This window comes from Phascolarctos cinereus, unplaced genomic scaffold, assembly GCF_003287225.1.
Source record: "Phascolarctos cinereus isolate Bilbo 61053 unplaced genomic scaffold, phaCin_HiC Scaffold_726;HRSCAF=1367, whole genome shotgun sequence".
Lineage (NCBI taxonomy): Eukaryota > Metazoa > Chordata > Mammalia > Diprotodontia > Phascolarctidae > Phascolarctos > Phascolarctos cinereus.
Genome location: NW_027556098.1, coordinates 418,302,770 through 418,329,841, shown reverse-complemented (window position 1 = coordinate 418,329,841; position 27,072 = coordinate 418,302,770). Strand labels below are relative to the sequence as shown.

Below are 27,072 nucleotides of genomic sequence, written 5' to 3'. Positions count from 1 at the left end.
GAATAGGCATGATCACTTGGGACAGGACACCAAGGAGACTCCAAGAGGTTCATAAATGTAGAATAGTTCAGATATCAAAAGAATAGACTAGCCTATAGCACTACTCTATGATCTGTGTCAGTGATAGTTACCTAAAACCTGTGATAATGCTAATATATCTATCATAGTACTCAGTCCTCAGAGGATCCCAAATTTAATATAACATGTACACCATACTTTGAGTACTATAAATAGTTAAAAATCTTTCCCAACCATTAAAGGCTAAATAACTTTATAAAAATTTCCAAAACCATAATCCCGAGTAACTAGCACACATGCACAACACACACACACACACACAAAACCAAACAGTATACAGATATAAAATAAAACTAAATTAAAATTGTATCAGTTAAATGCATGTCCAAATTATCAACATGGATAAAAATCTCCATTTGTAGCGAAATGAGCCTATAATTTATGTCACAGTTACAAATGTGTGATACTATTATCTATCAATTACTGCCTATTACAGAGACTAAATACACCACAAATGAAAACTATTCCCAGTTAGTATCACCAACTAGATTCATTCTAAATAATATAGTAAATTCAGTTAGACTCACATTAAAAACAGGCTTCCATTCCATAATTTGTAACTCATCAAGCTCAGAGTTAATAACATTAACCTATAAAGAATTTCTGTCCATGAAATAAAAAAGAAATGGCAAAAGTGTACAGTTTAATGGCTTTTTACTATGTCATTTTTTTTAATCTGAAGGTAGGATGCAATATGTCCTTGTCACTGTGAGGAACAAAGTTACTGACATGAACATATTTATCTGAACAAACATCTGTTAAATACCTACTGTATTCCAGGCACTGTGCTGAGCACGGGGGATACAAAGAAAGGAAAAACAAAAACAAAAACCCAAACAAACAAAAACCAGAAGACAACATGCAAACAACGATGTATGAGCAAGCTATAGACCAGATACATTTGTGGTGGTCTCAAACGGAAAGCAGTAAGATTAAGGAAGACTGGGAAAGGCTTCTTGCAGAAGGTGGGATTTTAGCTGGGTCTGGAGGGAATCCAGAGAGTGCAGGAGATAGAGATAAAGAGTGAAATAATTACAGGTGTGAGCAAGATTGGGGGAGGCAGTCAGTGAAATGCCTGGAATCAGGAGATGAAATGTCTCATGGGAGGAAGAGCAATGAGGTCAGTGTCACTGGATGGAAGAGTATATGGTGGAGTATAAGGTCTAAGGTAGGAAAGGGACAGGTGATAAAAGGCTTTGAATGCTAAACAAAGGATTTTAATATTTGATTCTGGAGGTGACAGAGAGCCACTGGAGTTTATTGAATAAGAAAATGAGATGGTCATTTCTGTGCTTTAGAGAGATCACTTTGGCAGTTAAGTGGGGGATAGACTGGTGTGGGGAGAGACGTGAGGCATGGTGACAAACCAGAAGGCTATTGCAATAGTTCAGGCAGGTGATGAGGACCTGCACCAGAGATATTATGAAGTTAGACTCAATAGGCCTTGGCAACAGATCATATATGGGGAGTGAGATGGAGGAGTCAGGGATGATACTTTGATTACAAACCTGGGTGAGTGGGAGTACAGTGGTGTACTAAACAGTAATAGGAAAATTAAGAGAAGTATAGGACTTGAGGAGAAAGTTGAATTGTGGATATGTTGAGTTTAAGATGTCTATTGGACATCCAGGTCAAGATGCCCAGGAGGAATTTGGAGACTTGAGACTGGAGGCCAGGAGAAGTGAGGACTAGATTAGTAGATTGGATAATAATTGAATCCATGGAAGCCAATAGATCCCCAAATGAAATAGGATAGAGGGAGAAGAAAAGAGGGTCCACAACAAAAACCTGGAGACACCTGAAGTTGGTGGGCATGACCTAAGTGAAGCTCCAGCAAAAGAGACTGAAAAGGAATGGTCAGCAATGTCATGAAAACCTGGAGAGAAGAGAGTATCAAAGAGAAGAGGGTGATGAGCTGTGCCAAAGGCTACAGAGGTTGAGAAGGATGAGGACTGAGAAAAAGTCACTGAATTTGGCAACTAAGAGACCACTGTCAGTTTTACAGAGAATCGTTTCATTTGAATCATGAGCTCAGAAGCCAGGATTCAGAGTTCAGAAGAGAACACAAGGAAAGGAAATGGAGGCACCAATTATAGATGACCTTCTCAAGGAGTTTAGCCATAAAAAGGAGGAGAGGTACGAGACAATAGTGAGGATGGGTGGATCAAGTGAGGGGGTTTTAAGGCTAGGGGAGACATGGGCATGTTTGAAGGCAGAAAGGAAGCAGTCAACAGGCAGAGAGAAATTAAAAAGAAGTGAGAACATAGGTAGGATAGAAGGGCAATTTGATGGAGAAGTAGAGGTAGAATGGGATCGTTTGTGCATGGGGAGGGTTTTTCTTTGGCAGGCAAAAGAGCCACCTCTTCACGTGAGACAAGGATGAAGGAATACATAGTGGCAGAAGTCATAAGGGATAAGTGAGTTAAGAAAGGAGCAGAGAAGAGAATGTTCTAGATGAATGGCCTCAATTTTGTCACCAGACTATGAGATGAGATATTCTCAGCTGGGAGTGTAGGAGGAGGGAGACCTGTGAGAAATTTAATCTGGAGCACCATCATGCACTGGCCAGTTTTGAGACAATGAGCCATCTGGCTCTTACAGCCTACCAGCCAATTCCCTAAATTCACAGGATACCCACTCCATCCCCAGGGTGTCTTCCCTTCCCTGCGCTCACTTTCTTTCGCTTGCCCAGCTAGTGTCTAATCAACTCACTTCTACCTGTATTTACCACACCATTCCATAATGGTATCCATCTCTTTTCCTGGTTTCCTCTCTTCGTGGTGTAACCAAGGAGAGTCTTAAAATGGCCAAACTTGGGAGGGCAGCTGGCGGACGGGGAGCTCTCTATTAGGAAATGGTCTGAGATCTATCATCATTCAAGGACTTTCTTTCATCTTAATCCAGTTTAGGACCTGTTGTTCAAGCAAGACAATGAGGCAATGGAATACGCACTGTTTTATGCATTTTCTAGTAGCAAGAAGCTGCAACAGTTACAAGACCAAACCAATCAGGAGTTAGCGTTATGAAAGAAAGTAAGCCACAGAGAAGAGGAAGCACAATTTACTTGATAAGATAAGAAGCAGATCTTCTGCTGCGTAAATGGGAGGGTCCGTGGCTTGAGGAGAGAGAAGATTTGGAGTTTGTGCTGTGAGGAGTGCTACACGAAGATGCTCAAGGAAGAAGGAAAAGACAGCCACGACCCAGCAAGGGTCCAGTTAAGATAACATACATCTGTACCAGATCCCATCAGGATAAACCCTTCCTGGTTTCTGAGATATCTGGTTCAAGGAACAGAATGGAGATGTCACTCCCAAGTGTAGACTTGTAGCATGTGGACTCAACCAACATAAATACCTAGAAGGTGCCAGTGAGAAAAAACAACAGGCCGCCCCAGATTGTAAGCAGAATGATCATTTATTAGGATTATTGGGTCGGGGATTTCTGTTCTGGTGGGCTCATTCCCAACTGCTTTGGAACTAGAGAATCTTTTGGCCTAGGGAATCAAGGGCCTGCTGCTGGGACCTAAGGACACTCTAAAGTTAAATCAGTATTTATTATTAATCATGTTAGTATCTCTTAATAGCATTTATATAGTGGTGTAAGGTTTACAAAGCACTTTCTATATGTTATCTTTATGTGTCCAGCATACCGCTAAGCATTCAGAAGCATAGAAAGGTGATAAAAGGCCTTAGCTCTCAAGACATCTGCGATCTGGTTAGGGCAGGAAGAATAACTGGTGCACACACACAACTGTATGATTAAATACAATATTTTAGCTCATAAAATGGAGACTGGTGCAGTCCATGGTAATGATAAAGGCTTCATGGAGGAAGAACCTCTGAGATCAGGCAGAGGAAGAGCTGAGTAGAGATGAAGGGGACCTACATTACAGGTGAGCTGAAAAAAGATGAGTAGAAGTGTGGAAGGGAATTAGATTCACAGAAGGATCCTGATGTTTTTCTGGGCTATTGCAATAGCTTCTTAATTGGACTCATTTGCTGTTATATCCAGTGCATAGTACAATGTCACAGTCACGTGCTGAATAAATCTGGGTCCTCAGAATTGAGGCCCCTATTTACAGAGAGCATTGGTGGTCAAAATCACACATCTAGTAAGGTGTGTGAAACTAGGAAGTAAAGGTGATCCATGACAGAAGAGACAGGAAAAGGTTTATTCATGCATACTTTCTTCAAAACTAAGCTAGAATGAACACAATTCACCAATGGTCCTTTTATTTTTTGAGTTATGTACTGCCCTCATACATGGGTCAGGAACCTTCAGAATTAACCTTTCCATAGATTTTGTTCTTACCAACTTGCTGAATCTTTCCGTTTTGACTACATACAGTTCAGGGGATCTTATGATGCTGCAATGAATAAACCAACATCTTACACTGTATACCAAAATAACGTCAAAATGGGTACAGATTTAGATATAAAGGCTGATACTATAAGCAAACTGGGAAAGCAAGGAATAGTTTACCTGTCTGATTTATGGAGAATGGAAGAATTTATGAACAAACAGGAAATAAGAGAATATGAAATGCAAAATGGATAATTTTGATTACATTAAATTGAAAAGTTTTTGCACAAAGCCAATGCAACCAAGATTAGGAGGGAAGCAAAAAACTGGAAAAGAATGTTTACAACCAGTGTTTCTGATAAAGGCCTCATTTCTAAAATATATAGAGAATTGAGTCAAATTTATAAGAATACGAGTCATCCCCCAATTGATAAATGGTCAAAGGACATGAGCAGGCAGTTTTCAGATGAAGAAATTAAAGCTATCTGTAGTCACATGAAAAAAATGCTTTAAATCACTATTAGAGAAATGCAAATCAAAACAACTTTGAGGTACCACATAACACCTGTCAGATTGGCTAACGTGGCAACACAGGAAAATGATAAATGCTGGAGATGTGGGAAAATTGGAACACTAATGCATTGTTGGTGGAGTTGTGAACTGATCCAACCATTTTGGAGAGCAATTTGGAGCTATGCACAAAGGGCTATAACAACGTGCATTCCCTTTGATCCAGCAATACCACTTCTAGGTCTGTATCCCAAAGAAATCATATAAATGGGAAAAAGGACTCACATGTACAATATTTATAGCAGCTCTTTTTGTGGTGGCAAAGAATTGGACATTCAGAGGATGCCCAACAATTGGGGAATGGCTGAACAAGTTGTGGTATATGAATAATGGAATGCCATTGTGCTATAAGAAATGATGAGCAGGTGGACTTCAGAAAAACCTGGAAAGACTTATATGATCTGATGCAGAGTGAAGTGAGCAGAACCAGGAGAACATTGTACATAGTAACAGTCACATTATTTGATGACTAACTTTGATAGACTTATCTCTTCTTAGCAATGCAAGGATCTAAGACAACTCCAAAAGACTCATGATGGAAAATACCATTCATATCCAGAAAAAGAACTATGGAGTCGGAATGCAGATAGAAGCATATTATTTGCTCTTTTTTTGGGGGGGGGGGCGGTTCTTTCTTGTGGTTTCTCCCATTGGTTCTAATTCTTTACAACATGACTAATGTGAAAATAAGTTTAATATGAATGTATATATGAAGCCTATATTAATTTATACACCATCTTGGGTGGGGGGGGAGGGGAGAGATGGGGAGAAAATTTGGAACTCAAAATCTTATGGAACTGAATGTTGAAAACTAAAAATAAATATATATATATATAAAAAAGATGGTGCAAGAACTACTGTACATATTTATATATTGGGGGTAAACCTAATGGTGACAACTTAATGGCAAAAGGGTATCAACGTGGAGTATTTATGTTAATTTTGTTTTGAATCTCTTATAGTGTTGGTGGATATATGGGATAATAAGAAGGGAAGTTAGAGGTCAGCTATGTGGTACAGTGCCAGGCCTGTAGTCAGGAAGACCCGAGTTCAAATCTAACCTTGTTTACTAGCTGTATGACCCTGGGCAAGTCACTTAACCCTGTTTGCCTCAGTTTTTTCACTGTGTAAAATGAGCCAGAGGAGGAAATGGCAAACCACTCCATTATCTTTGCCAAGAAAACCCCAACAAGCGAAGTTAGAGCAAAGCCTTCTTTGGGAAGCTAAGATACCTCTAAGTAGGGAAATTTTGGTTTAGCAGAGATAGGGCTTTTGAAAAGCATGTGACTCTAATGCAAGTATGGGTAGAGAGTGGGGGATTTAGGTGCTAATGGGTTCTAAGGCTTTGCTTCAGTATGGCAAATGTGCTTTTGCTTCAAACTTGCATATATACAGATGCCCATGTCACTGGGATTAGTATGTGGGCAAAAAACATCTTCAAGTCCACCAATTTCATCCCTCCATATTGTTAAGACCACTCCCAGCCATCGTGAGGATTTCAGTAAAAACACCCCCTACATCCATTCCTCATATCCTCCCAAGAAGCCAACCCCAAATCTCCTAAAACCTTTTGTATTTCTCCGAATATTCATCCTGAATTCCTTCTCTTTCCCTTTTAAGAAGCAGAACTCCAAAATACCATCCTGTTATTCCCCCACCCTGACTGTTTGGTCACATAGAGGAGCTGGACTACACAATCTCTGGGGCACCTTCTCGATGCTAGCACTCTCAACCAGAACAGGACATCGACAACGGAACCCATTTAATAACAGAAAGTAGTGCAAGTACAATTACTTGGGCCCTTGACAGGTAAAGATCTGTTCAGGGTTACAGAGGTATTAAGTTATATCCCAGGGATCCAAACCCAGGTCTCTTGCTTCCGAGAAGAGTACGCTTCCCACTACATCATGCTACCCAGGCCAAACTTGTAGAGGGGCCCAGTCTTATTATTTTTTTTAATGACAAACAATATCAGACGCTGACACAACCAATTAAACTTGCTTTGCAACTATTTACATTAAATAAATGAATTTCAATGCAAAGAATGTCCTAACTTTCCAGTCATTCTCTAGGTCTCCCTCAGGACTCTCACTGTCCATTCTTTTTACATAGTTAAGCGTACTCCATTTTTCTGGTTCTGCTTTTTACAGTTTCACTTACTTCATAAAGGTCTTTTCAGATTTCTCTATTTTGCTCACACTTGTCAGGCTTACTAACATCATCATATTTCATCACATTAATGTAACAGAATGTATTTAACCGCTTCCCTGTTCGTGAACTTCAGGCTGCTTCCATTTTTTTTAAACAATCCTAAATAATCTTTCTATGAAAATCTTTGACAATTTTGGATAATATTTTTAGGGGGTATTCCCAACCACAGAATGATGACTCAAAGGTAGGATTCTTTTCATAATTTTTCATGTGAACTGCCAGATTGCCTTCCCCAAAAAAGATTTTCCTAGGTAAACAGTCTGAATTCAGACAGGCAGTCTCCATTTTAAATATTACCCAATTTGAGGCAAGGAAGTCACCTTAGGTCATTTCTCTATAATCTTTTATTTGCAATAAGAAGTTTCTGAAGCTTATTTTGTTAAATAACATTTGAGTGGGTTTACTAGAGAGGCAGCAAATGGTAGTGGAAAATGTCAAACCTGGAGTTAGGAAGACCTGGATTCAAATCCTCGCCCTTTATTGCTTTGCAATGATAGGCAAATAAGTTATTTAATCTCTGTGTCTCAGCTTTCTCATTTGTACTGCAAGAATATCTGTAGTAGCTGCCTCCCAGCTTTGTTTTGAAGCTCAAATGAAATAATGTATGTAAAGTGCATGGATAGGGCTTAACTGTAGTACAAATTATCTAATGCTTCTTCAAGGTTAAACATGCTGAAATTTTTCCTAAATTCATGGCATTCATGGGATTTCTTTTTCCTTGGCCTGATGGTTTTTTCCCCATGCTAATAGCATCATAGATAAATGTCTGCAATGAATGTTAGTGGTTATCTACAACACCTCTTGTGGGGACTGTAAAACACAAATGAAAAAACAAAACCAAACCAAAAACCCCAATTCAACCCTTTTTTGTGGAAGAAGGAAGTGAAGCCCACAATGGTGGATATTTGCCCAAGTGTCACAGGTGGCTAGTAGCAGTGCCAGAATCTGGACCCACATCTTTTGACTCCAAATTCAGCCATCTTTCCACTACATTCTACATTCATTTCTTTTGTGTAGTCTTTCTCCATTATGAAGTCTCTGATGATGAATGAAAGATGACCCATGAGTGAAGGCTTTCCCACATTCACTGCACTCAAAGCATTTCTCTCCAGTGTGAATCCTTTTATGTTCAGTAAGGTTTCCTCTCTGGCTGAAAGCTTTTCCACATTCATTACATTCATAGGGTTTCTCTCCAGTATGAATTCTCTGATGATTAATAAAGGTTGTTTTGTGGCTGAAGGCTCTCCCACATTCATTACACTTGTAGGGTTTTTCTCCAGCGTGAATTCTCTGATGTTCAGTAAGGTGACCCTTCTTGCTGAAGGCTTTCCCACACTCACTACATTCATAAGGTTTCTCTCCAGTATGAATTCTCTGATGTAGAGTAAGGTTAGAGTTTTTGCTAAAGGCTTTCCCACATTCACCACATTTATAAGGTTTCTTTCCAGCATGAATTCTCTGATGTTCATTAAAATGTCCTCTCTGGCTAAAAGCTTTTCCACATTCATTACATTTATAAGGTTTCTCTCCAGTATGAATTCTCTGATGGAGAGTAAGATTTGAGTTCTTGCTAAAGGTTTTCCCACAATCACTACACTCATAGGGCTTTTCTCCTGTATGAATTCTCTGATGATAAATAAAGGATGTCCTATGGCTGAACTCTTTCCCACATTCATTACATTTATAGGGCTTATCACCATCATGCATTATTTGATGTTCAGTAAGGTGTCCCCTCTGGCTGAAGGCTTTCCCACATTCATTACATTCAAAGGGCTTTTCGCCAGTATGAATTCTTTTATGTTCATTAAGGTTTCCTCTCTGGCTGAAGGTTTTCCCACAGTCATTACATTTATAAGGTTTTTCTCCAGCATGAATCCTCTGATGTTCAATAAGGTGTCCTTTCTGGCTAAAGGTTTTCCCACATTCATTACACTCAAAGGGTTTCTCTCCAGTATGAATTCTCTTATGTAGAGTAAGGTTTGATTTCTGGCTGAATGCTTTTCCACATTCATTACATTCAAAGGGTTTTTCTCCAGTATGAATTCTCTGATGAAGAGTAAGGCAAGAATTGTTGCTGAAGGTTTTTCCACATTCATTACATTCAAAGCGTTTCTCTCCAGTATGAACTGTTTTATTAAGGTTTACATTCTGGTTGAAAACTTTCCCATATTCACTATAAGCAAAGGATTTCTCTTTAGTATTTATCATCTGATATTGAATAAGACCTGAGTGGTAACCAAGAGGCTTAGAAAGATTCTTCCCTAAGATGGTTTTGTTACATTTAATTAGATCTGAAAATTCTTTAATGCTCTTTCCAAGGATATCATAATTATGAAGACTTCTTCCTGTATGAACTCTCCGTTGTGGAACAAGGATTGAACCAAGTTGAAAGCTTCTCCCAAATGTATTATATTCAAGGACACTTGCCTCATTAAGAGTTTTTCTGGGAACAACTGTTACTTGTTTGGATCGTCCCTCGTGGTTGTCTTTCTGATTCTCTAACATTTTATCATGTTCCCAAACTTTTCCCATATTGGAATTCCAACTACCACCAGCCTTTGCCATTCTTTGTTGAGATGACATTTCCATGAAAATGCCTCTCTTTGGAGCTATGTTCCTGGTTTTACATATAGTCTCCTGACTGACAGAATCTGAAAAACAAAACCAAAAAAAAATATCAATATCAACTGTTATACTAGCTAAGAGAAAGGTATTTTATGGTTAAGTTCCAGACTCTCTTCCATCAAGGAAAAAGCTGACCAATCTGAAAAGGCAAGGCACCGTTTTTTTGGTTTTTAAAATTCAATTTGTTTTTTGATCTATATTGTTTAACTCTTCCCTCCATATAAGTTGGGTCACATAATACCTAGGTGGATTTGTAGTAGGTTGCATAGCTTTACTTGAAATGTCGTAGTTAAAGGATTAATGTCAACCTGGAGGTCTATCTTTACTGTTGTACTTCAGGGGTCTATACTTTGGTCCTGTCCTGTTCAAAACTGTCATCAACATCTGGGATAAAAACATAAGACGTATACTGACATATAGGTGTGAAGGACAGCCAATACTCTGGGTGTTTAAAGTAATATTTAAAACATCTCAATGGGTTAGAACAAATGGGAAAAAAAGCAACAAGGTGAAATGTAACAAGGATAAAATGTCAAGTCCTATAGTTATGTTCAAAATATCAATTATATAAGTACATGCTCGGGGACATCTAGTTTGATGTTCAAAAGATATGGGGTTTTACTTTAACACAGATGAAGGTCATACAAAAAATGTTGTGGGCCCCCCAAAATTAACAAAATTCTATGTCTGCATTAACAGATGTATGATGTCCAGAACATAAAGAGTACTAGCCTCATTGTATTCTATGCTGATTGATTCTACGTTAGGCCACATTGAGACACCTGTTTTCAGATCTTGGTAAAACCATTTTAGAGAGACATCAATAACCTGTAGTGTTCCCAAAGAGATTCTACCAAAATGCTGAAAGATATGGAAACAACATTTTAAATATTATAACGAATGACTGCAATAATAGAGGGGTGGAGCCAAGATGGCAGAGTGAAAGCAGTGACTTGCTTCAGCTCTCCCCCAAACCCCTCAAAATACCTATAAAAAATGGCTCTAAACAAATTCTAAAGCAGCAGAACCCACAAAAAGACAGAGTGAAGCAAATTTCCAGCCCAAGACAACCTAGATGATTGATCAGAAAGGTATATGACACTGGGCTGGGAGCGGAGCACAGCGAGGCGTAGGCGCACAGGCCACAGAGAACCTGGAGTAGGCCTCAGAGGACTGAATCTCGGGCAGCTGTGGAGGTTTCCAGACTTGTCAACCCACAAATGCCAAAGACAACTTAGAAGATCAGTGGGAAAAGTCTGTTTCTGTGGTGCTGAGTCTCAGAGCCAGTTCCAGAGTGCAGAGTACAGAGCGTAGGCCTGGGGCAGGGACTGCATCCTGAGCTTCCGGCCCACAGACTGAAGGGGAAATCCAGTGGCTGATCAGAGGGGGATTGCAGGGATCTCTTTGCCAGTGCTGAGGCAGGAATCTCTCACTTTGCCTGTGCTTGGATCTGGGTCACAGTTCTGGACATCAGTCCTGGGGCTAGGAGGAGTGCTGGTGTGGTAGAGCTTGTAGTGGCTGTGGAGAGAAACCTCCTCACAGTTCAGGACAGAAAGGAGTCTTGGTCACTAGACAGAGCACAGGCCAGGAAAGGAGTAAACACCTCGCCCCTTATCATACCACCTTGGAAGAACTGAAAATTTACAGGTCCCTACAAGTATCTCTGAAAACAATTGTACAAAGCCCTGAAGCTTGGGACAGTACATTCTCCACACTGGAAGCAGACTCTTACCTTAACAAAGAGATTTAAACTCAAGTAATTGGCCGGGATCATGAGCAAGCAGCACAAAAAGAGTCAGACTATATTATTTTACTTTGGTGACAAAGAAGATCAAAACATACAACCAGAAGAAGACAACAAAGTCAAAGCTCCTACATCCAAAGCCTCCAAGAAAAATATGAATCAGTCCCAGGCCTTGGAAGAGCTCAAAAGGGATTTTGAGAAGCAAGTAAGGAAGTAGAGGAAAAACTGGGAAGAGAAATGAGAGTGATGCAAGAAAATTATGAAAAACAAGTCAATAGCTTGCTAAAGGAGACCCAAAAAATGCTGAAGAAAATAACACCTTAAAAAATAGCCTAACCCAAATGGCAAAAGAGGTCCAAAAAGTCAATGAGGAGAAGAATGCCCTAAAAAGAAAATTGGCCAAATGGAAAAGGAAGTCCAAAAGATTACTGAAGAAAATACTTCCTTAAAAATTAGAATAGAGCAATTGGAAGCTAGTGACTTTATGAGAAATCAAGACAGTGTAAAACAAATCCAAAAAATGAAAAACTAGAAGACAATGTGAAATATCTCATTGGAAAAACAACTGACCTGGAAAATAGATCTAGGTGAGAGAATTTAAAAATTATTGGACTATCTGAAAGCCATGATCAAAAAAGAGCCTAGACATCATCTTTCAAGAAATTATCAAGGAAAACTGCCCTGATATTTTAGAACCAGAGGGCAAAATAGAAATTGAAAGAATCCACAATCTCCTCCTGAAAGAGATCCCCAAAGGAAAACTCCTAGGAATATTGTAGCCAAATTCCAGAGTTCCCAGGTCAAGGAGAAAATATTACAAGCTGCCAGAAAGAAACAATTCAAGTACTGTGGAAACACAATCAGGATAACACAAGATTTAGCAGCTTCTACATTAAAGGACTGCAGGGCATGGAATATAATATTCCGGAGGGCAAAGGAGATAGGATTACAACCAAGAATCACCTACCCAGCAAAACTGAGTATAATCCTTCAGGGGAAAAAATGGTCATTCAGTGAAATAGAGGACTTTCAAGCATTCTTGATGAAAAGACCAGAGCTGAATAGAAAATTTGACTTTCAAATACAAGACTCAAGTGGAACATGAAGAGGTAAACAGGAAAGAGAAATCATAAGAGACTTATTAAGATTGAACTGTTTACATTCCTGCATGGAAAGATGATATTTATAACTCATGAGACCTTTGTCAGTATTAGGGTAGTTGGAGGAAAAAAATTATATGTATGTATAGTAATAGATAGATAGAGGGCACAGGGTGAGTTGAAGATTAAGGGGTCATATCTGGAGAATAAAATTAAGGGATGAGAGAGGATTATACTCAGGAAGAAGAAAGGGAGAGGTAGAATGGGGTAAATTATCTCACAAAAAAAAACAGAAAAGAAAAGTTCTTACAGTGGAGGGGAAACGGGGAAGGTGAGAGGGAATGAGTGAATCTTATTCTCATAGGATTTGGCTTAAGGAGGAATAACATACACATTCAATTGGGTATGGAAATCTGTCTTACCCTACAGGAAAATAGGGGGGAAGGGACAAGAGAGCAGGGGATGATAGAGAGGAGGGCAGATTGGGAAAGGGGTAATCAGAAGCAAATACTTCTGAGGAGGGACAGGGTCAAAAAAAGAATAGAATAAATGGGGGGCAGGATAGGATTAAGGGAAATGGAGTTAGTTTTTCACCACATGTCTACTATGAAAGTGTTTTGCATAACTGCACATGTATAACCTATATTGAGTTGCTTGCCTTTTCAGTGAGGGTGGGTGGGGAGGGAGGAAGGGAGAAGATTTGAAACCTAAAGTTTTAAAAACACACGTTAAAAAAATGTTTTCACATGCAACTGGGAAATAAGAAATACAGGAAATGGGGTACAGAAGTCTATCCTGCCCTACAGAAAAACAGAAGGGGAAGGGGATAAGAGAAGGGGGGCGGGGAGAGATAGAAGGGAAGGCAGACTAGGGGAAGGGGTATTCAGAATGCGTGCCGTCTTGGGGTGGGGGGGGGGACGAGATGGGGTGAAAATTTGGAACTCAAAATCTTGTAGAAGTAAATGTTGAAAACTAAAAATAAATAATTGTATATTAAAAGAAAATTTTTTTTTAAAAAAAGAAAGATTGCAAGGATTGGAGAAAACTTAGAGAAAAGATTTAAAGACTTGGTCAAAATCGTCAACAGCTAGAAAAGGTTGAAGGAAATTAAGATTTGAGAAAAGATCCCTAGATCTGGATCAAGGGAAGGGAGGCAACATGACTGATCATAAAAGTGCAGACTTAAGAATCAGAAAGCCACAGTCACAGCTGACACCAAGAGGTGACTGTAGGAGTCAAGTCTTTCTGAGTTTTGGGCTCCTTATCCATAAAATAGTGCTAAGAATAGTTATACTATTTCACAGAGAAGAAATGCCCTATGTAAATTTAAGTGCTATGTGGTTTATAAGGTATTATTGATATGTACATAAGAAAAATCACTTTGGCAGCTTTGGGGAGGATAGATTAGAATTGTGGATCTCAAGGCAGGGAGACCAATTAGAAGGCCACTGCACTAATATAGACAAGAGGTAATGAGGACCTGAATTAAGGTCCTATGAGTAGAAGAGGTTAGATGGGATCCAGCTTACAGGAGAATGGGCTAGAGTCAGAGGAACAAACACATCCTTCTTTAAGGCTAGAAGAAATACGAGGAAGAGCTATCAGGAAAGTTCTTTCTTGAAGCAAAAAATAAGAAGTGAGGCTATGCAGCGCATACTCGATAGCATCAGACCTTCTCAATAAGCCTGGAGGCTTCTGAGGACAGCTGACTGTCCAACATTTCAAAGGTGCTGCCTCCTAACCAAACACCATTTTCATTTACAATGGCTATAGTCTCTCTGGCTTTCCTCATTCACCTGAATGAATGCCTCTGGGTACTTCTCCCTCTGACATCCGTGGCACCTCTCCACGTTCCAATAGTAGAATCACCGCTGGCATGGAAACTGGAAGCCCTGCTCAAAGAGAAGTAAAGAGGAAAGGGATAAGGGCAAATACTCATCTGAGAATTCAACTCCAACCTCACTTTCTCTTCTAGGAAGACAGGGTATGCTAGGAAGGCCCTGCCAGTGGTACAAGGGACTTATGAAGAATGTTCTACATTGTATGCCCAGGAAGTCTGGCAAATGATTCACAAAGCAGCCTTGAAACCAGAAAGAAAATTAGTCTGTTTGACCCAATCTCTGCCATGAGAGAATTTTTCATATACGTCATATACCTACATACTTCAGAGGAAAATCTTTGACTTACGGGAATAGAGAGTGGGCAAGACATAATCTGAGGGTCAGTACAATGAAGCTACTGATTTATAATTGTATAAAACATAGACCTTTCTCCTTCAAACAGAAACACACAATCTCTAGGACCTTGAATTTAGGAATCTTTTCCCATTATGTCTTCTACATACCAAGCCAAAATGCTGGTTAAGCTCTTCAGACTTTAGCAAATGAAGATGCAAAGATGCTCCAATGAATAAGTTCTGAGGCATGAGGAAAGCTGGCCGTCCTTACCAAGGTAGACAAAATTCTTGTAGTTCTCCAGCATCACATCCCTGAAGAGGTTCTTCTGGGAAGAGTTCAGTTGGCCCCATTCTTCCTGGGTGAATTCTACAGCCACATCCTTGAATGTCAATAGTTTCTGAAACAAAAACTCTCGTTCAGACCAGGATCACCTCTCACATGGACAGTGGGTGGGGCATGGAGTGCACAGAATACAGAGAGTTGTATCATTGAGGGTTTTGAGTATCTCTTGTGAGTATTAGAACAATACTACTATGTGTCTCACTTTGAACTAAACTCTCTGTAACCGGTGGTAAAATAAACACTTAACTTTAATTCACTTTTAGCCTCATAGTTTATCTCTTCAAGTGAGGCCCAACCTGTACTTTACTGGTCAATATAGTCAAAATGCATCTTAGATAAATAACACACACTTAAACTTCAAATGCTAATCTCTAGCCAAACACATCATGTTGCTTAAATTTTGGGCAGGATGCAGAGCACAAACAGAGCACAAAGGTGCCCAAAATTTACACCTCCAGCTACTGGATGTGATCCTAATCGCTCTTCCAAAACACTATTTCCTCTACTCCAGCTTTTTTTTTTTTAGGCAATTGGGGTTAAGTGACTTGCCCACAGTCATACAGCTAGTAAGTGTCAAGTGTTTGTTCTGAGGCCAGATTTGAACTCAGGTCCTCCTGACTTCAGGGTCAGTGGTCTATCCACTGCGCCACCTAGCTGCCCCTATTCCAGCTAATGACAGGGCAAAATTCTCCAGCCCCTGCTCTAATGACTTCCTTAAATATTTATCAGTAAGCATTTCCTATGTGGAAAGCATACTAGATCCTAAAAATGACAAAGTACCAGCTTGTTCCCATTCTCACGTACCTGATAATCAAGCAGGAGGGAACAGCATATTCAGAAATAATGACATATAAAATAATTACAATATAAAATGAGACAAGTGGAAAAGAAACATACACAGTAAGTGTTTGGGAGTGGGGAAGAGGGAATGAAAGAAGGTGTTACGGAAGAGATGACATCTGTGCTTAAAGGACAGCCACTATTATAAAGGTGGAAAGGAAAGTGGCAAGAGCAGGAGAGGAATAAGGAAGCATGAGCAAAGATCATGGACAGGACAGTGTGGCAGACTTCCAAGCATGGCACACAGTTTGATTTTGTTAGAACCTAACAAGTCTAACTTCGTCAGAGTCTTCTTTGGGAGAAGGTTGTACGGCAAAAGGAAAATGGAATTATGATAAGAAATGAGAATGGGAGTGAGGTGTGGCTGTCCAAGTGCTGATGAGGAGGAGCTCACAAATGAGGAGTTTGCCAGCTCAGGAGCAGAAAGCCCATACAGACAACTGCTAAACAAGTCTCCATGTGACTTAGCAGCACAAAGGAAAAACCAACAGGACTGAGGATCTCACTCCCAGAATGGAAGAAAAGCGAGCTGAATTCTGCAGGGGGCCGTAACCAAGTCTGCAACGTTTACATTTCTGCCAAGGCCTAGTGGTCTACTGCTCCTGTTCCAAGTGCAGGATGGTCTTCCTCCTACAAGGAAGGACAAAGGGGCCTAAGGAATGACTCTGACCTGTCTAAATTACAAGGAAGGATGATGTATTCCTGAAAAAAAGTTGGAAGGGCTTCAACGTGAAAACAATAAAAGAAAAAGGATCTCCAAGAGGCAAAGGAGAATCCTGAGTCTGCACTAGGAAGCTGGAAAATAGAAAAATGTCACAGAAAGGGCAAAAGGACGATCACTAAATACTTAGAGCTGAGAAACAGATGTAAGGATCTTCACAGACAACAGGGGGTTATACATTTTAAAGAAAAATCAGCAGCTTATCCTCCAAGGAATGATGTAGCTCTTAGGTGAGAACTCATCCAGGAAGGATCAGAGAAAGAAGAGGAGGTCAGTGGTGGTTGGTGACTCCTTGCTGAGGGGAACCAAGGCAGATGATAACAACAGAGAGGCCTGTTTTCTTCCTCCCAAAAACTGACAAACCAGATGATTTCCACCCACTTATGTTGATTCATGAAGACTTAAATATTATTGCCAGAAGGAATATGGAAAGCATCACTGGAGATTATCAAGTCTTAGAAGAGAAATGGAAATGAGGGTGACTGCAATATGCATTTTTAAATTTCTTTTATTAAAAGAGAGCTAAGTGGTACAGTGGATAGAGCGCTGGGCATGGACCCCTGGGCAAGTCATTTAACCTCTATTTGCTTCCATTTCCTCAACTGTATAATAGGGGTAATAATAGCAGCTACCTCCCAGGATTGTGAGGATCAAATAATATGATATATGGAAAGTACTTAGCACAATGCCTAGCATGTACTTGGTAATGATGACGACAACAATGATGATGATAATCTGTCCCATCATCTCCTTGCCCCCCTCAATAGTGCAAATTCAAGAAAGGCAAAAACAAACAAACAAAGCCCTCAATACATAGCTGCATAGTTGGTCAAAACAAATTCCCATATTGTCTATGTCCAAACATGTAGGTCTCTTACTGCACTTAAGTTCATCCATCTCTCTGATAGGAAATGAATAGGTGTTTCACCTTCGTTTTATAGATTGGCAGTTTACCACTGCACTGATCTAAAGTTTTTCAAACTTTTTTTTCTTCTTAACGTTATCATTAGTTCATAAAAGTCTTCCCAGTTTCCTGGGAAACTATTTCATAATTTCTTTGGGCATAACAAATAATCCATTACATTCACATACCAGTTTGTTTAGTGGTTCTCCACCAGGACATCCTCTTGGTTTACAATTTTTGGCTACCACAAAAAAGAGCTGCTATAAATATTTTTTCTTGACATATGAGTCATTTTCCTCCTTCTCTGATTTCTTTCGTGCACAGACCTAGTACTAGCTGGGCTGAAGGTTATAACAGTTTAGTAACTTGGGCACAATTCCAAACCAAGAGTCTTTAAACTAAGGTTTGTGAACTTAAAAAAATAATTTATATAACTGTATTTCAATAGAATTGGTTTCCTTTGTAAGCAAGAAGTAGAATTCTAAGTATGAAGGACGGCAAATGAAGTCTGGAAGCTGGGAGATGGAGTATCTTATGTGAGGAACGTCAAGGAGACCAGTGTCACAGGATCACAGAATACCCAGGGGGGTATAAGGAGACTGGAAAGGTAGGGGCCAGGTTATGAAAGCTTTGAAAAGCCAAAGAGAGGATTGTATATTTGATCCTAGAGATACCAGGGAGCCGGTGGAGTTGACGAGACTTGAGCTTTAGGAAGACCACTTTGACAGCAGAGCGGAGAATGAGGGGAGAGGCAGAAGACCAAACCACAGCCCACTGCAGCAGTCCAGGCATGACGAGGGCCTGCTCCAGGTAGTGGTGGTGTTAGAAGAGAAAAGGAGGCATATATAAGAGATTCTGCCAAGGTAGAATTGACAGAACATGGCCAGAGATTGGATATGGGGGTGTTGAGAGTGAGGAGTCAGGGATAACATCAAAGTTGGTAGTTTGAGTGACTGAGACAATAGTGGTGCCCTCAAAAATAATAGGAAAGTTAGGAATAGGGGAGGGTTTGGAGGTAAGATGATGAGTTCATATTGAGTTAGAGATGTCTACTAGGGAGTTGTGCACGCAAGACGAGAGGTCAGGAGAGAGGTTAGGGGTGGACAACTAGATCTGATCCAAAGCGATTTGGATTTTGCAAGAAAAGGAAGTTAACTGGAAAGCAAGGAACTATGCCCACGAAGCTGCAACCAATGCATCACACAGCGTGTTAGTGCCTGGTTCTAATACCGACTTCCCTAAATTCCCTTCTTCCTAACAGTCTTGTGGACTTGGAGCCTTTGCGGGGGCCATATTATCATTTGTATTATACTGACACAGCCCAAGCATGAGCAATTACTATCTTTTCAGTTACAAAGGTCTTTATTTCTGTAAAAGAGGGTTTTGTAGTTGTCTAATTCCATAAAATATAATGTATTAATAGCTGAATTCTTAAATATTTTATGTTGTCTATAAGTATTTTTTTAATTAAAATTTTTTTTTCAATGTACAAAAATTCTTCCCCCTACCCCTCTAGGTCTGGAACTTTTGGTGGGAAGAGGGTATTTATAAAGGAAAAGAGTACACAGAAATTCAGAAACAATGTACTTATGGTATTAGGTAATTATAAGTACCTATAAAGAAAACTACTTAGCTCTGAACTACTTGGCTTAGGCACAATCATGAGGAATGCAGCTAGGTCTAGGGAACTGTAATTAGAGAGATCAGTTTAGGAATAAGATGGACAATATCGGTAAAGCCAGTAATAATAATAACATCATTGTTGTTATTATCATTAAAAACTATCATTTGTACTGGGCTTTAAGGCTTATAGTCAGTGAATCAGAAAGCATTTATCAAGGACTTGCTGTGTGCCAGATACTGTACTGAACACAGGAAACAAACAAAAAGTACAAACAATCCCTTTATCCCATTCTAATGGGGGAGAGAACATGTAAATGACTAGGTACAGAGAAGATACAGAGTGAGTAGATGAGGCAAAGGCAGCTGGCAGACCTAAGAAAGGTGGGATTTCAGGAATCTAGGAGGAAGCCAGGAAGACTAACAGGTAGAGGTGACAGGGGACAATCAGAACGTGTCTGAGGAAATCTAAGCAGGCCAGTGCAGACAGATTGTGGGATGTGTGGAGGGGAGCCAAGTACAAGACTTAAAAGGCAGGAAGGGACCCAGATATCAAGAGCTTTAAATGTTTACAAACAGTAGCTCATTTGATCCCCACAACAATTTTAAGGAAGGTCCTAGGAGTACCACCACCACTTCATAGTTGATAAAACTGGGGAGGGGTGAAGTGACTTGCCCCTTGTCACCTGTCCCTATAGGAATGATTGCAGTTGAGATTCAAACCCAAGTGGCTCCTGCCCACCTGGCCCAGCAAGCACCACGCTAGATCTGAGACTGGCATCTCTACAACTGGAGGAGCTTTCCTGGGGAAGTTCATCCACTCATCTTTGGAGTTCCCACCCTAGGGCCCAAACCAGATGACTGTGTATGCATCTAAGCAAACTAGCCCCCTCTATCTAAGCGCTGGTGACGTTGTTCAAATGCCAAACGTGCCCTTGCCTAAAAGACTATTTTATGGAGAACTCACACAACATAAGCACTCACATGGTGATCAGCAGAAGTGCTACAAGGATACTCTCAAGGCCTCTCTTAAGAACTGTGGAATTAATTATGGGACACGGGAGACCACTGGTACAGGACCCCTTAGAATGGCGTGCCCTCATCACAGCAGGTACTGTGCATTATGAGCAAAGCACAACTGCAGCAGCTCAAAAGAAATTCAAGATGCGCAAAATTAGAGAATCCCGCCCAAATGTTCACATGGACTATTTGTGCCCGACCTGACCAGCCACCGCTGGACACACTGTAACTTGACTCTAACGTAGCAACGTCATTTTTGGTTCTCTTTGAGAATGGAGGACAACAACCATACCGGGCTCATCCTTCAGGGGCCAGATGAAGAAACTGAAGCAAACAGGGTTAAGTGACTTGCCTAGGGTCACAGAGCCAGCAAGTGTCTGAGGCTGGATTTGAACTGCACCGTGCCACCTAGCTTCACTGATTACACCGACACAGACTAAGAGCTCCTCCCTGTACTCACAGCAATTATCTGTTCCGCTGCTTCTGTCACTCAGTTATTAAATGCTCGACACCTTCCAGGCACTGTGCTGAGCACTGGGGATACAAACCAAGGAAAGAAAGCATCTCTGCCCTCAAGGACCTTCCCAGAAGAGATCCCAGGGCATCTGGGGGACAAGGGCACTAACCAACCCACGGAGCAAGATCAGGCATAGAGGGTGACGCTACTGCCAGACTTGAAGTAACGCGCCACAGAAGGAAGGGAGAGTAGAAGAGTTTGTGCCAGGCACGAGGAAATGGGGGACAGAGGGCTGTGATTGAGGCACAGTCCCAGGCCAGGCAGACTGAATGGGGTGGGGAATCTGTGGCTTCCAGGCACAGATGGCCCTCTAGGTCTTCAAGCGCAGCCCTTGTCCAAGGCCCCACCCAGAGGGTCACGTGTGCCTCGAGGCTGCAGGTTCCCTACCCCTGGACTGGACAATGGCATGGGGAGGAGGGAAGAGGGATGTGCAATGATGCTGCACACTTTGGGAGAGATGTGACAAACAACTCACCTGGAACCTGGCCAGCTCACCTTCCTCTTCTTCCTCCTCCTCAGCACCTTCTCCGGGAAGGCCGGGGTCTTGAAAAGACAGTGCTACAGAAGAAAAAGGAGTCATGAGGGATATGCTGTAGGGCAGAAAACCCTAGAAAACAGCTCACGGTCAACAGAGAGGCCAGCTGCGTCTTGGGAATTGAGGGGGAAGCAGAGAGCAGGAACAGACCCATCGGTGGAATTCAGAGCTCTATGTCCATAGTCCTGGCACACAGCAGGCCTGCAGAGTGATCAGCTTTACTATCAGACAGGCAGTGGTGTGGCATGCGGGGTGGTGGCAAGGGCCCAGAACCAGGACTTGGCAGATCCGGATTCTAGCCCGGCTCTGCTAGTGACCAGAGGACCATCAGCAAGACACTTGTCATCTAAGCCTCAATTTCCACAAGTGTAAAAAGGAGAATGACAAAGACTGACTGACCTTCCTGAGGCCCAGATGAGATAATAGAAACAGAAGCATTCTGACAAGTGAAAACACCACCACAATCACCCCGACTCAGTGTCAGCTTGCCCTAGAAAACGGGGGCCAGAGAGTGGGGCTTTCGGGCCCAGCCAGAGGCAAGCGCCTGAGCAGGGGCCCCACTCTAGGCAGAAGGCTCCCAGCAGGGCCCAGGCACATCCAAGGTACACCGGAGTCAGGGATGGAGAATCTGTCCTCCAGACCTCATTACCAACACGCCCACCCACAGGGACACACCACCCTACCCAAGGATACCTGGGAAAACAGTGGCCTTGGGACCCTGGGAAAAAGTAAAGCCTCCTGAGGTGCCAACAGTCTGACTGCTTATGTCAAGAGCCGATGCTTTAAAAGCATCCGGGCTTTTGGGGGAGGAGAGAGGGGGAAGTCCAGACTGGTGATTGTATCAGTGTGAGTAACTGATGCCCAGAATAGAGATGCCCTACACCAAGCCAGGTGGACAACCCCTATGTGCCTCTTGTTGCCTGGAGTAGTCAGGGGAAGTGGCTTGACCCTGTGTCCTTCCTACTGTAGGGGCAGGTAACCATTGAGACTGTGCCTGGGAGGAGCTGAGCCCCTCTGCTCTTCATCCCACTCAGTGGTGGAGGGAAAAGAGTGCCGGGCTTGGACTAAAGAAGACTTGATCTCAAATCTTGTCCCAGATACCTACTAGCTATGTGACCTTGGGTAAGTCACTGAAAAAGGTCTCTGTCTCAGTTTCCTCATCTGTAAAATAGAGATGATAAGAACAGCACCTACTTCACAAGGTTGCTGGAAGCTCAAATGAGATAATATGCGTAAAGTGCTTTGCCACATTGAAAGTTCCATATTACTATCAGTGATTATTAAGTTCTTATATCTTAAAACATCAGACTCCGATCAAAGACCTTGATTTTGTTCATTTTTAAAGTTTTAAAATGTTACCTAATTTAACTTGTCTATCTTTTGTGGTTACTTGTCTCCTCTGGACAAGAACTTTCCCTAGGCATTGATGCAAAAGGTCCCTGTCCTGTATCCCCTGGCTGCAGGGTCAGAAGGCCCGGCAGAACCAGCAGCTCCGGGGTTTGCTCATTCACATTAGTCTCTGCTCAAACGTTCTGATGAAGTCTCAGAGAAGACACAGGCTCCTCCTACAACAGAATCGTGTTCCCCAGAGGTGTCTTCCCCACCTTCAGGCAGAATGGGAGGATCACAATAAGGTCCGTGGCCTTGTTCTTTTCTAAGCAGTCTGATGGCGTGCTCTTCTGGATTCCATTTGCACACCCATTTTGAGTTTCCTGAAGCATAAGGGTGGTGTAAGATTTTGTTCTAAACCTAATTTCTACCTGAATGCTTTCTTGGCCTGTTCTAGTAAACACTCACCCACGATCTGGATGGAGTCGTGAGTGGCATGCTTTATGTCAGACTGATGGATGACACCAAGCTAGAGGGACTGCTAATAACACAGAAGACCCCAAATCCCCAAGACCTGGGCACACCAGAACAAACAGCCAAATCTAAGGAGAGAAAATTAAGTGGGGATAAAAGGAAGAGCCACACCTGAGTTCCAACAGGCATCCTCAAAGCTACCGCCTGGGGGAGACAACACGGAAGTAAGAGTATCATTCAAAGGTGTGGGCTCTGAGTATGCTGCAAGCTCAAAGGGAGAAGACCCCCTTCATTCCTATAGCATGAGGTATAAGTCATTGTATTTCCTTTCACTCTCTCTCACTGCTTTAGTAAAAAATTCTTTTAAAAATGTCAATCTTGATCAACTGAACTAAGACACAAAAGGCTCTGCGACGGCATAAAAACAAATCCTTGGGCAGGCCAGAGATGGGGAACACAGCCCAGAAGGGCCAGTGGAACTAGACCCGAGCTGTGTGTATGCTGGGAGCAGATGGGAAGAGAAGCAGAGCTGAGGTCATGAGAGATGCCAATGCGTTCCTGCCGCTGACCTGTCTCCCCACTGGTGGGCTTTCCTTTCCCTCCACACAGTACAGACTCCCCCCTCAGACCTGTGCAATTCTCACCTCTCTCTTCAATTGTGAGAGCCGAATTCTCCATAGTCACCTTGATGATTCGATTTTACCCGAGTCTCTGCAGAACCAGCAGCTCCAGGGTTTGCTCATTCACCTTAGTCTCTGCTCAAACGTTGTGATGAAGTCTCAGACAAGACACAGGCTCCTCCTACAACAGAATCGTGTTCCCTAGAGGTGTCCTGCCTACCTTCCAGTGGAGTTGGAGGATCAAAAGCAAGGCCACTTTAGGTAGGACCTTGACTCTATCTTCCCAGCCGTGAGTTCCTGCAGATTCTACCAAAGGGCTGCTGGGGCCGGAGACAGGCCGGAGTGAGCAGGAAGGATCTGCAGTGTCAGTCCTGCACTCCAACCCAAGGCACTGCTGATGTGGCCAGAGGCCCTGGAAATACAAATGAGGCCATGCTGAGTTTCACTGATCCAACAATCCTTCCATAAAGACTTAAAGCAAACCTATTATGTGCCAGATCTAATGTAAGTGCTTAAAATTTAGCGCAGGGATCAGCAAAGCTCACTTTGAGAGTCAGATGCGGTTATTCAAATACATGTATTGGGCTCCGGGTCAAAATAACACCTGCACCATGTTTATGGGTGCATGTCTCCAGATACACACACAGTATTTCAACAACACATGATTTCATCACTGTGGGTATACCCCCATCAATGCAGATGACAAACCTTTGCTTTAGAAAAATCTCTATTAGCTCCTATCAGTTTAATGATCATCTCTATGCTGGTGACACTAAGAGCTCTGTGTCCAGCCCCAGGCTTCCTCCTGATCTATCACAAACACTGCAAATTGTCTGTTGGAATTTTCACTGAATGTCCTAAACAAGCTTCCAACTCAGAATATTCAAAATACAAGTTTCCTTTTCTCCCCAAACCAACTCTTCTCGCCAACTTCCCTAGCTCTGTGGAAGCCACCTTCCACCATCTTTCTAGCCAACTGAGTTCACAACCTTGGGATATATTTGATCAGCTGCCAATCATGTTGTTTCTACCTCCACATCCCTGTATATTTTCCTTTCCCTATTCAAACAACTACCATCCCAGGGGTAGTGAATGGGCCTTCCCTTTGACCCTTCCTACTTTCCAGTCTGTTTACACTTGACCTCTCCACAAATTCGTCAATCCAGTGAGGGAGATCTTTGCTTGTCTTCAAACACACTCTTAAGAGTTTTCATTGGTTGTCTCCCTTGCCTGGAATGTTCATCCTCCTCATCTCCATTTTCTGGCTTCCTTCAAGTCCCAACTAAAATCCCACCTTGTACAAGAAGTCCTTGCTGATGCCCTCCTTAGTACTAGGGCCTTTTTGGTTGTCTTCCCCATCCGACTGTGAGCTCCTTGACGTCGGGGGGCTGTTCTTTTGCCTTTCTTTCTCTTTGCCTGGCACACAATAACTGCTTGTTGGCTCTCACCACCCATCATCTAGGGAGTGGTCAGAGCTTTGATCTTACCATCCCCGCCCCCACCTCCTCTTCCATATTCTTGAACTCCCAATCACCTTTATCTCACTTTTGCCTTTTACCATTCCATCTGTCCCTCTGACTTAATGATCACTTACCCTTTTCTGTGTCCTCATGGTGACCTCCAATTTTCCCAACTCTTAGTTCTTTCACAAAACAATGCCAACTAGGTCTACTACAAATTTTTATTACGTAATCTTAAGTGGGCCCTCTTTGCAGCAAGGCACTCTTTTTACACCTTCCTAGTGTCCCTCCTCCTACCTTCTCAGCTAAGGACCTTGCTACAAACCTCACTGAAAAAATTAAGGCCATTAAACTGGAGCTTCTTCTTCTTCCCTCCTCATCACATACCCCTCAGACATCTACCATTTCCTCCTTCATCCTTGTCTGTCACAAAGAAGTAGCCCTTATTCCTGCCAAGGTGGACCTCTTTTATTAAAAATTAATTTTAGTTTTCAACATTCACTTTCATAAGATTTGGAGTTTTAAATTTTCTCCCCCTCCCACTTCTTCCCCCCCAAGATGGCGCACAATCTGACACAGGCTCTACTTATATATTCATGTTATGCATATTTTCCCATCAGTCATGATGTAAAGAACAGTTAGAACTAATAAGAGGAACTATGAGAATGAAGCAATAAAATGAAATCACAAAGTAAAAGGAGAGCAAATAGTACGCTTCCATCTGCATTCAGACTCCATATTTCTTTCTCCAGGTGTGGATAGCAATTTCCATCATGAGTCTTTTGGAGTTATCTTAGATTCCTGCATTGCTATTTTTTAAAAATTTTTTTAGGCAATTGGGGTTAAGTGACTTGCCCTGGGTCACAAGTGTCAAGTGTTTGGTCTGAGGCCAGATTTGAACTCAGGTCCTCCTGAGTTCAGGGCCAGTGCTCTACCCACTGTGCCACGCAGCTGTGCGCCCCCCCCCCTGCATTGCTGTGAAGAGCCAAATCTATCAAAGTCAGTCATCCCACACTGTGGCTTTTACTGTGTACAATGTTCTCCTGGTTCTGCTCATTTCACTCTGCATCAGTTCATGTAAGTCTTTCAAGGCAGACCTCTTCACATGAACTTTAACAACATTCTGTCCCATCTGTTCCAGCAGAGAGCCCCTAGATCAGGGGTGGGAAACCTTCGGCTTCCAGGTCACATGTGACCCTCTAAGGTCCTCCGTGCGGCCTTCTGAGTCTGAGTTTTACAGAACAAATCTTTTTATTAAGGGGATTCGTTCTGTGAAGTTTGGATTTAGTCAAAGGGCCAAGCTTGAGGGCCACAAGGGTGCAGTTCCCCCCCCCACTAGATTATCCCCATTCTCTTATCTCTAATTGCTCATCTACTTGCTCCTTCCCTACTACCTACAAACACACCCAAGTCTCCGTGATCCAAAAAAATCCTTCCCTGATCTTATTATCAAGGCTGGCAATCATCTTTTATCTCCTCAGTCAGTCAGTAAACATGTATTAAGCACCTACTATGTGCCAAACTCTGTGTTAAACCCTAGGAACAGAAAGAAAGGGAAAAGACAGTCCCTGCTCACAGTCTAAAGGAGTAAAGAGCATGTAAAAGAACTACGTACAAACAAGTAATACACAGGATAAATTGGAGCTGTTCAACAGAGGGAGGGTACTAGAATGAAGGAGGACGGGGAAAGCTTCTTGCAGATGGCAGGATTTTACCGGGGACTTGGAGGAAGCCAGGAGGTGGAGGTATGGAGGGAGAGAAGAGGGGAGGAGGAGCCAGTGAAAACACCCTGATCCGGGAAATAAGAGTTTCATGAAGGACCAGTAACAAGGTCACTAAGGTGCACAGTGCATGGGGAGGGGGGAGAAGATATTTGGTGTAGG

General features: G+C 42.0%; 1 protein-coding gene across 3 annotated transcripts in view; it reads right to left on the bottom strand.

Annotated features, from left to right (window-relative positions):
- Nucleotides 1-6,695: 6,695 nt before the first annotated feature.
- The window catches only part of LOC110219752 (uncharacterized), a 45,375-nt gene continuing 24,998 nt past the window's right edge, over nt 6,696-27,072 (bottom strand). The window contains exons 2-6 of one of the 3 annotated variants that reach the window (XM_021003384.2): nt 23,754-24,141; nt 21,247-21,329; nt 15,078-15,204; nt 14,427-14,522; nt 6,696-9,812 (exon numbers count right to left, since the gene is read on the bottom strand). In XM_021003384.2, the coding sequence (XP_020859043.2) occupies nt 8,149-9,812; nt 14,427-14,522; nt 15,078-15,204; nt 21,247-21,329; nt 23,754-23,787 (2,004 nt within the window). In that variant the 5' untranslated portion in view covers nt 23,788-24,141 and the 3' untranslated portion in view covers nt 6,696-8,148. Of the gene's footprint in view, nt 9,813-14,426; nt 14,523-14,974; nt 15,205-21,246; nt 21,330-23,753; nt 24,142-27,072 lie in introns of those variants that run through there. The other 2 variants (XM_021003383.1, XM_078145951.1) reach the window with 2 other exon arrangements.